General features: G+C 41.6%; 1 protein-coding gene across 2 annotated transcripts in view; it reads right to left on the bottom strand.

Moving 5' to 3' along the window:
• Nucleotides 1-9,014: 9,014 nt before the first annotated feature.
• The window catches only part of PLEKHA7 (pleckstrin homology domain containing A7), a 155,530-nt gene continuing 153,058 nt past the window's right edge, over nt 9,015-11,486 (bottom strand). For both annotated transcript variants that reach the window (XM_083458271.1, XM_083458273.1), the window contains one exon: nt 9,015-11,301. In XM_083458271.1, coding sequence (XP_083314397.1) covers nt 11,297-11,301 — 5 coding nt within the window. In that variant the 3' untranslated portion in view covers nt 9,015-11,296. The remainder of the gene's footprint in view (nt 11,302-11,486) is intronic.

Genomic DNA, 11,486 nt, shown 5'->3' with positions numbered 1-11,486 from the left:
CTTGATGTCTTTAAGTGTGGTTTATTTTTTAAAGCAGCACACTGGGTTTTGAATGATATAATTATTAAAAAGTGAGAATTGGAGCTCCTTTGTCTTGCTGGCATCCCAAAAGGGAACAGCATTTTAGGATGTGCCCAGCCCTGGCTTTTAGTGTGGTGGACTTCTAATATCAGAGTTGTGCATGCGTGTGAAAGAGAGAGAAAGGGATGCATGTATGAGAGAGAAACTGATTAGCCAAAGGAAGTTTGGATAAAGAATTAACAGACAAAATGTTCAGTGAGGGGAGTAACCTTAACATACACATTTGTAAGTTAACTGTGTTGTATCTGTGTATACATTATTGGTCTTTAAAGCTTCACTGGCAGAAACCCTGAAAAGGTTAAGGAGACTTTAACAGAGTGGGTTGAAAGGAGAGTAGGTACCTGAATGTGAAAAGTTTCAGTACTCCAGTACAAACAACCTGCCTCAATTTTCTCTTAAGTACATTAACTAACAACTTTTACAGTGGTACCTCGGGTTAAGTACTTAATTTGTTCTGGAGGTCTGTTCTTAACCTGAGCTACCACTTTAGCTAATGGGGCCTCCCATTGCCGCCGCGCCACTGCCGCACAATTTCTGTTCTCATCCTGAGGTAAAGTTCTTAACCCGAGGTATTAGTTCTGGGTTAGCAGAGTCTGTAACCTGAAGCGTATGTAACCTGAGGTACCACTTTATCTAAATTATACATTTTAATTAGTAGTACATTGGAATCATTTTTGCTTGGTTTCAGTGTGAAACCATTTTTCCTCAGAACTTGATACTGTTTTGGTCTTTTACCTACATTATATTGATTTTGCATAACCATTCCAGCTAGAGCCTGCGAAGAGAGTTTGATGCTGTTGCTGCGGTTCTTCCAAATGAGTTATACCCATCCAGTGTTTTACAGAACGTACAGTGGATGCTCGGGTTGTGAACGTGGTCCATGCGGGTGGCATGTTCGCAACCCGCCGCGGCACGTCTGCGCATGCACAGGTTGTGATTCAGCGCTTCTTTGTACGCGCAAAGCGCAATTTAGCGCTTCTGCGCATGTGCGACCGCCGAAACTCAGAAGTAACCCATTCCGGTACTTTCGGGTTGCGGTGGGTCCATAACCCAAAAAAACGCAACCTGAAACGTCTGTAACCTGAGGTATGACTACTGTGGGTAAAGTGATAGAACTAAAAGGGCTGTTTGTTGAAGGAGCTGTTCACATCAAGGATTAAAGTGGCTGTAGCCTGGCATAAAATGAGAACTGATTATTCACGGTTAGTGCTGCTTACCTAATTCACCCTCTGTTCTGGATGCCTTTCTCCATTTTCAGGATGAGTAAAGAATGGCTTTCAAGCCTTCAAACAACAATAGTAGGGAAAGAAATGTCTCTCCCTGCCTCTCCACAATCAGAAAAAACAAACTATCCCTAACTTCAAATAGCACTAATGATGCTGTTTTAGTGTTTTTCACTCCTTATCACTCTCTGAATTTTATTCCGATTTAAATAGTAAGAAAATAGAAATAAAGCAAGCAACCAAAGATGACAAATTATGATTGAAAGGAGTTCTCATTTTATGAATGAGTTGTTTAAAAAGTTCAGGTTACTCTTGAAGATACTGTCTACAAGCAGCATTGCAAGTCCTGAATTTTTACTGGCTGAATAATTTTTATCTTTTTGATTCCAAAACATTTTAATTTAATTGACCTTTCGTGGCATTTCTTTTTTGCTTTGCCTGTCCCCATGCTGGAAATTGCTGACAACTGATTTCCAAACTTTCTGCTTCTTATTTTTCTTGGTTAACTCAAGCTGGGTGTCTAGCTAGTCTCAAGATGGGAGTGAATGAGTCCTGTTTAGGGGAGGCTTCAGTCAGGGCTGGCCTGAAACAATTTGTTGCCTGGGGCAGTGCAGCAAATGCCTTTCCCCTCCCATAGTACATAGTAATCAAGACAGATCAAGTTAATTTGGTACAGAGGCTGAGAATCCTACAGGCACCTCTTCCTCCTCCTGGCAGTAAAAATACAACAATTATAATTGGCTGCAGTTTCACAACACCCCACTCTGTCATTTTACTGAACCTAGTATGGAGGACTACAGTCCAGATACAGATTTGCCTAATTTTCTCAGCATTCTCACTCCCAGGAGAAGCATCTCAGTTAAAAGAAAGGAAGGAAGAAAGGCTTCCAATTGCCAAGGGAAAACATGTTCTCACTGTGAAGGAGACCCTGTGGTCAAAAAGGAAGGGTTTTAGAAGGTGCTCTGACTTCATACAACATTTCTAGAATTTTCTATCTACTGTTCCTAAGGATCCTCAAAAAGTTTTATTTCAGAAAGCACAATTTTAGGGCAGCATCAAAGCCACAGGTCGTTCTAAGGCTAGGGTTGGGGAATTCACATCAAAAGATTGTATGCACACGTTAGTTCTCATGGCAGGAGGACTGCTCCATGGAAATCTCCTGTGGATATGCTACAGTCCCCAGAAGAGATTAAATTATGCACTGAAGCTGCCTCTATAAAATGTAGCAGACAAAGAGACTCGGCACCACTGGTAGGCTTCATAATCAAAGCTTCACATCATGGTTTGCTTTGAGTCCTTATGAACTGTCAGGAGAAACTTGAAGTAGGAACCAAGTGTTCAGGAAACATGGAAAGTCCAGGTGGTATATTTGATATGAAAAAGCAATCCACTTTTATCAGACTTGCCCATGAATCTTAAAAGTCCTTTGCATATGGCATTTGATAAATATGTGGCTCACTTTATACAGTTATTGACCCACCTTGATAGTCACATTGAAGATATACGTGAGTCACAAGGATGACAGAGAGTTGAAAAAAAGGCTAAGGCCACAGGGAAAAGTGTTAGGAATAATACATAATCTGTGGTCTTAAGAATCTTCCCCGTTCATTATTTCACAGTACATTCTGTGAAAATATATTATACTATATATTAGATAAATAGATATTATAGTAATTAGTCTGGTTTTATATTGGGTGATTTAAAAAATAATAATATTGAAACTAGTTGCAAAGTAATGATGGTTGTGTCACTCATTTTTTTCAAGCAGTTTAGGCTGTGTGAAAGTTTAGCTCTTATAATTATTCTGCACTTTGGAATACAAATTCTTTCCAAGGCTACTTCCAAGTAACATAAAAATAACAGTAATAGCATCACAATAGAACAATGCAAGTAGGCCTGTACAAAATGGTGCAGCATAGTGTGTTATGAAGGGTTCCACTCAACCAGCCATACCCTGCATGTTCCAGTTTACTTCATTCAGTTCCCTCCCCTATCTGGATTTCAACCCCACCCCCAGACAGTATTCCATGCCAGTGAGCATACTGGGTACTTAAGGGGCTATTTCAGAGTGTGTGTTTTTGTTTTTGATCCTCTGTTTTCCCTCGCCCTTTTTAAAGCATTGATCCCTTGGGTTGTGGTTTTTTTGTGTGGTTTTTTTGGCATTACTGTATTCTTTGGGGTCTGAGGTTGTTGACACTGCCTTGTTTGTAGGGGTTGTGGTGGTGTTTTGGCTACATAAGGCTAAGCCCTTGGGAAATGAATTTGCTTTTAGCCTGTTCCAAGTGAGACCTGAATCATCTTCCGTTCAGGATTCCATTCAGTGTATGCTATTCCCCCACCCCAACAATCTGTCACCATTCCATCGCCACTGAGAATGCAGCCCTCCTTGACTTGCTTTTGTGGGTTCTTCAGGACCTACCTCTCAGCGCGCACACAATACGTTTTTAGGGTGCTTTCTGCACCACAGCTGGCTCTGTGGAACAGTCGAGTTGACACAGATGAGTTTTATTTATATTCTTGCCTTTTCACCCTGTTATTTTGCATTGGGCAGATGATGGAAGATAGCTCTGTTGGGGAAGTGGACAGTCCATCTTGATCAGGCTGTGGCATCTTTGCCTGCAGCCTTGGCTCTATGTTCCTGACCATAGGGGCCTGGTGGGCTGGAGCAACCTCTGAGCTATTATTGCCGTACCTCCCTTGCTCTGCGTTGTTATAAAACCAAAAGACGACAAAATGAATTTCCTCTAACTCCAATCAGCCCCAGACAGTATGGCCCATAGTCAGGAATTATGGGACTTGTCCATAATATCTGGAGGGCATGACACTGGCTTCCCTGCTCCAAATCCTACCTTCACACAAACAGGCATCCTACTTACATTAGCTAAGGATTACTAACTTCACTGATTGATACCTTCAGCTATATGGATCAGAGTAACAATATCATCATTATTACTACTATTTCCATTTGTATGCTTTCCCACATAAATATGCCCAAAGCAACCATAAGATTTCCCCAGAACAAAACACAAACCTCAGGGACTGACACAGTTCATTCTTATGTTTGCCCTTTTATCTGATTTATATTACCCATGAACTATGGCTGTATCGCAGAGCCACTGCCCCATGTAGTTTGTCATATCAAAAACATGGATGTTTTGATTATGGGTAATTACCATGCTAGCAAGAACCACCTGACATTTAAGAGACACTTTTTGCAAAGACTCCACATTTCCCCTCCATATCTCCATTCTTACTCCTTTTGTCTCCGGTACACTGAAAAATGGGGGTGCTATTAATTCACATTCCAATTTTAACATATTTTTTAGTTTTTCGTTTTTTTCTTGCTTCTTATTTAAATAAATCAGACACGTTAAAATGCTTTTCTCCTTTGTCTTGTGCCTTGATTAGTGCCTTTATGAGACTCAGTGTAGCTCACTGGCTAACTAAATGGGCCATGAAGAACATTCGCTCCAGCCGTCGTGAAATCTGTTGTTAAGAGATATTTGAGGAAAGTTCAGTACAAGCATGTCATGAATTGTTTAGCTGTCAAAATAGTCAATTGGAGTGGCTGATCTCTTTCAGATACCTTTCTGTGATTCCAAAGCAGCATGCTAATGTGGCTCACAGGAGTATAAAGTTCTCTCTCAAAGCATTATTTGACATTTTTATTTATTCCATAGGTCAAAAGGCTACTATTTCTCCATACCATGATACTCCTGCAACACCTCCGTTTTCTTCCTTCTTCTCAGACTTACCTGTAGTTTAAAACATTCAAAGTGTGGCTGCAGCGCAGAACACCTCAACAGACTGTATTAAAAATGCCCTTTAAAAATCCCAAAGCTTTGAACTAAAAGAAATATCTCAAGAAGTTTTCATGGAAAGTTCATCTCAGTTGGTTCAATTCAGCTACACTTAGATGCACCTTTTCAAATAATGGAAAAAAGTGTAAAGAGGTCAGACCCAATCAATACACTTGTTCAAACAGAATTCCAGGCACTGTGATGTATGTACATTTTGTGCTCTTCCTTTGTACTGTTCCACTATGAAGAAAGGTTGCTTTCACTAGTAGGCAATAAAGTCTTAGCCTTTTGAATGCAGCTAACCAACCAATAGCAATGCATATTGGGCAAAAACATACAGCAGTTTTTCCATGCCTCCTCTGTACTTCTTATAACTATGTAATTCAGACACAAACTGCATTAGCAAATGTTTTCAAATACAGAAAGACAAACAGAAATCAGAGGACTGGAGCCTCAAAAGCATGCCTTTCCAACATCTGAAGTTTGTGTCTTAGTACTGATACTATCTCTCAAGTGTACAAAATAAATTGCTATGAAAGTCACACACACACACACATTTTTTGAGAAAGCCATTCAAGTGAGAAAAAAAATCCTGGGTGAAGCTAACTTATTAGCTGTCAAGACATTTGCTGTTTATTTTGAAACCTGTAATATTAATATTGTTTTCCTGGGACTGGCACGCATGCTAGAGAGAACCGGGAACTCATTTACCATAGTTAACAATGATCAAAGCCACAAGTGCTACTGTCCATAGTTCCAGTAGCATATTGTTGCTAATAGGTAGAAACAAGAACCATTAAGTAGTCTGAACATTAGTCTGAACCTGGACTAGGTGTAAATAAGAAACACTAATGGTAGTAACTGGCACTCCCATAACTCACAAAGTATATTTAAGAAAAGCAACGACAGATAGAAAATTCTGAGGGGAGTGAGCAAGCGCCAGAAAGTTTCTGCAAACTCTAAACAACTTTTCTCCAATCTCGCAAGCAGGTGAAATTGTGAGTGGATGGGAAACAGGAAAATACTTCCAGAATTTGCTGTGTGCTTCTGAACTCTGTAGGTCCTTTGAGTTGGCGTTGGGCCAGATCAAGCCATTGGAAGAGGGGATAGGTAGCTATGACTCGATTGATGTAGAATTTCAGTCAGCTCTTGAAAAGCATCTTTGGACCCCAAGTATTGTAATAACTACAGACTCTTTTGGGCAAGGCACTAAAGAATATATTGGATGAAACTGACCATCTGGATGACCATTGTACTTGGTTTCAATGCAGAAACTGCCTGGGCCATGACCTATGCCAGGTGGAAGACAGAGAGTAGGGCCAATTAGAGTCTGCACCAAGCTAGGAGGCAGAATAGCAAAGAGACACTTTTTCATACTCTCCCCAATTTCCACCCTGGCTACTGCGAGTGGTTAGGCTGTGGATGCAGTGATCATTACACTGCTACATTAAGCCCTACTCCGGCTGGGCAGGTCTTTGGATTGCTGCCTAACACTCATGGAAAGCAATGGGGCTTAAAAAATAAATCTATCACCAGGTATTCAACAAAAATTCCTCATACACACCCTAAATTTGTTCTGTGTTTTCCCCCCAACGCTTGAGAGCAGATCTGGAGCGGAATCCTTAGAAGAGAGGGTAAGGAAGTTCCACTGAGGTAATATCCATTGCTAACTTTGACCAGTTTTGGGGAAGCGTTATGATATATTTGGCTCATTAGCCCAGGGAATGTATCCTGCTGTTGCCCTTTGGATTGTGAGGTGGCTACAATAGCTTGCAGTGTCGTGGCACAGAATTCCCATGGCTGGATTGTCCAGCTTAATGTAAGTTTCACCTGATGGCACTATAAAACAGAATATTTTCTAAGAAGCTTAACTTTCAGCTTCCCTTCACCACCTCTGGATATTTCATGGTCACAACATTTACATGCATACCTAGTTCTCAAATAAAGCGGTCTTCTCATTCATATTGTGGCATTCAACAGTTCTGAGTTTGATCAAACTCGGAATTATCCACAGTGTGAAGCAAGACATTGTGCAACTTGGATGTGGGTCCCTTGCTACTGACGTATTTAAAATTCCAACCGGTTGCCTTGCCAGACATTTCTTTGGTTAATGCCTTATGCCCATTACAGGACAAGAGTGTCTGTGTAACACATTGCCACAATTACAAATGAAGACTGACAAGTTTCTGTATACACAATATGCACGTTATTCTAACTATTTAAAATTCACTTTAAACCAAGTGTCAAAAAGATGGCAGATGAGAAAATACATTTGCAACTTAGAAAAGAAGCAATGTTTAGGCTGAAGTAAGGCTATTTAAAGCAAATTTTATGGGTTTTAGACACAATAAAGTACTTTCCTGTGATGCAGTCTTGGACTGCAACCTTATTCACATGGGAACAAGCCCCATTGAACCCACCCTTACATCTGAGTATAAGATTACTCTGTTAAGCATCAGATAACACATTTGCAGGTTTGTATTCTAAAACTATGCCTGGTATGACTAGCAATTACCGTATTCACATGCACAAGTGTGTGTTACTGATAAGTACAAGAAAAGTAGGGGAAGACTGATATGCACTCTGGAACAGAATGCTGCAGTGCAAAGTTTCACATTTTCCAGAAAATTAACAGAAGAATTCAAAAACAATTATTGTGGATGCATGCTAAGTATTTATGCCACAAACTGGCAGGACACTGAGGAAGGGGAGGAGGATACGGATGAGGTGTGTAGCCACGGCTGACACAAACTGGGACAAGCTGAAGACAGGGAAGGTGAGGTTGGGGACTTAGGAGGTACTCACAGGACATTGGAGGACATCGAAGGGGCAGGTAACAGTTCATGGAAGCCAGAGGAAAGTGCCCTCTAGGAGACTGAGGCAGACAAGGGAATACAGCCAAGCACACTAGTGGACCAGGTGAGGACTATGAGGTTCGTTAGGTCTGGGAGGAGGTTTGTGGTCCCTCAGCTGCATTAGGCTCAGTGCAGGTGGGGATCACATGCCTCGTCAAGTAAAGAGGCCCAGCTGCTCAGCTGGAGCAAACACAGATGCAGCAATCAAGATTGAGAAGGATAAAAGGGAAGCAAGACAAAAGCCTCTGTGTCTGCTCAGCTCTCTCTGCTGATGGGCCAGAGCTTGGCAGCTTTTGGACTGTGATTTTGGGACTGACCCCCAGGTGTTCCAACCCTGGATCTTCTGCAAAGGTGGGAACCTGGCCTGATGGTTTGACTTTGAAACTTGCTCTTTGCATTGGACTTGGACCTGTATTTGACCATTTGGACTGTCTGCCTATCTAGCGTTGCCCTTGGGACTGTGTGCACTATCACGACTTACCTCTGGGTATGCCAGGGTTCAGGGCAATTTATTTAGCGAGCGCCACAGTGACCAAGAACAGAGAAACAACAGCTTGACAGTATAGGATTATACTTGAACAAATATAATCAGTGATGCATTCAGTTGTATCTGCAACCAACCCAAAAGCCACTCTGGAACTCCCGAAAGCTCAGTGTAAATTATAGCATATCCTATTGTATGCACTTAGCCATCCTGTGAGTTGCCCAAGACCATTCAGCAAGGCTCTATCTGGGGCTTCTACATCCAAATCCAATTTACTGAACCAAAATGCTATTTTGTATTATGGAATAACCTTCTCTTCCAGCAGTGCAATCTCTATGATGTGGTGATAAAGAGTGAGCCAGGAGTTAGAGACACTCACCAAGCACTACAGCCTTGTATATGAACAGTGAACGTACAGTATTAGGGGTGGATTCAAATCCTACTGTTCAGGAAAACCTCTCACTGAGTTTACTGTGGACTTCAATCAGTGCTAGTAACATCAGTAACTAAAAGTCAAGCCAAGCCAAGCCCAAATCAGATGAACCATATCTGAACATCCAAAGGCAGTTCCAGTGTTATGTTAATAGTTTAATATGTACATTTACATTTTCCCCAAACTGTTACATTTTATTTAAATTAATGTTTTCTGGCAAAATATTTATTTCTACATTTTAATAAAGGCAAAAATAAAATAATTTCATTTTGGCAAAATGTTACAGACTTGACACAGGCAGTATTCAGTTAGTAAAAAATAGACTGCATTTTCTAAATACATTTCTCAAGAATAGCTTCCAAGCATAGTCAAAATAGAGTAAGATTTTTTTATTTGATCATTTTAAACACCATCACAGTTACTTTTTTGATAAGAGCAATAAGTTAGGTGGAGACTGAGGATTGGATCTAGACTTTTACCTTCCACAGATGGAAAGGCTTCTGTATATGGAAGGCTTTGATCTACCCAATGGATCCCAGTAGCAGAAAGAGGCAGGGGACATTTTCCAATTTTCCCTACCTCCTGTAGGTCTCCCAGCCCTCCAGAACTGTGTGAGGGGGCACTGGGGGCTGCAGAGGGAATTGCCAAAATTTGTCTCCAACATCTCTTATCTTCAACAGGAGAAGCGAAGTCTGGATCCAACACTTTTAAATAACTTCCCAATATCTTACTAATGGCGGGGGGTGGGGCTTTTCTTTTTGTGAAACTTTTCTTCAAGCTAAATGGCAACTGCTGAAGCAGACATACCTAAATCCATCTCTGAACTGCCCTTAACAAAAGGAAGTGGAAAACTGGAATTGTATTAGAACGGATTTGTTACCACTTCAAGAGATACAGATAACAAGAATGAGTTTGAGAAAAAAGGTTAAAGCCACTACACACGTGGGTTTGTCTTACAGAGAGAGAATTTATGAGTAGGAAAAATTATCTACCCTGTCATTTTCCCACAAGCATACAGGTTGAATACACAGGCCGACAAACACAAAGTTGCAAAAGAAAAGTGTTCTTTAACACAGACCTGCTTTTAGCGTAATCATATCTAACCTCTTCTTCAGCTTCTGCATCTCTTTCTCTCAAAGTATTAACAAATTAATCCAGCCTTAACCCTACCCACCACTTCCTGAACACTTGAATTTGTCACATTTATTTTGACCATTCCATCCCAATAAATTGTGTGGGCCAGAATCCAGAGAGATTATCTGACCATACCAAAAGACCTGCATGCCCCCAGGAGGACTTCACTGAATGGCAGCATCACCTCATTAGTTTGCCATGCGGTGCAGGGAACTGCTGTACAAAAACAAAGTAAGTCCTGTTCACACAATGACTTCCGCTAGTGCAACAGAACTTCCCCTCCATTTCCTTCTCCTGCATGTCTCCCCATCTTTTCTTGACACTCCCTCAAACCTCTGAAACAGGGAGAGGAAAAGGAAGGTAAGTACATTGCACCAGTGGAGGTCTTTCCACAAACAAGACAACTTCACTGGCTACAACCAGTCAGTCTACATCTCTTATCTGGGAGGCTAACAGGGCAGTGACATCCTAAACAAATTTTGCACACATTTAATGCCTATAGCACACTCCACATATACTGTAAAACTCATTAATAATTGCTAATGCTAACAAAGCCTGTAACTGACTATGGAACCTCATGAGCATCGGGTTTCCCCCTTTTTCATCTACGAGAAGGCAAAGTTCTCCATTGTTCACATAGAATTTTCTCAGAAAAGAGACTGGAAAGATTTTGCAGTTGCAGACTTCTGCATCATGGCAAAGTAACAACTAGCTGCCAATCTATATACTACACTCCCCACAGCACGGTCACTCAGACAGCCTCTACACTGCAAGTGTTCTGCACCTGCAGGTCTAGAACAGCTTATCATGTGCATATCTAACACTGCTTGGAGATCTTGATGAGTCTTCACTGCTGCTGGGTATTCCTAGTGGCAGCTGGGGGATGGAATGCAGGCTGTCCTCAAAATGAATAGGTGGTTTGCAGCAAAGTCCATGAGCAGTCCAGCAGTAAGACAAGTCCGCTCACCCTTTGGGTGTGGCGGTGTTGTGGCTGGGTCCTGATGCGCCGCGCCACACTCTGGAGGAAGCCCTGTTTGTTTGAGGCTTCCCAGCTGGCGAGGCAGCCAGGCCTAGTCTCACTGGCTGGACCTTGGTTTCAGGCCTGCCCAAATTCAGCCAATCAATGGCAGGCCTGTGAGGTGGACACCTCCCTGTGGGTGGGCCTGTGGAAACATCAGATTCCCCCAGGTCTGCTCCGGGGGAATAAAAGGCAGCCTGTCTCGGCCTCCTACTTGCAGTTCTAATGGCTTACACCATTGTTACAAAATACTTCAAATGAGTTGATATCATTCTTGCATATCTTCTGTATAAAAGGAGTGCACTATAGCAGAATGCCGCAGTAAATATGACAATGCACTGAATTATGTGTGAATTCATTTTGAATTCACTCAGTATGAACAGCGTGTCGGCTGTTGCAAAGCACACACTGTTGAGTACACACACACACACACACACACACACACACTTTCAAGTAAA

This window comes from Podarcis tiliguerta (genome assembly GCF_965153285.1).
Source record: "Podarcis tiliguerta genome assembly, chromosome: 1".
Lineage (NCBI taxonomy): Eukaryota > Metazoa > Chordata > Lepidosauria > Squamata > Lacertidae > Podarcis > Podarcis tiliguerta.
Note: the sequence above shows the minus strand (reverse complement) of the source record. Positions and strands in the feature narration are given on the sequence as shown.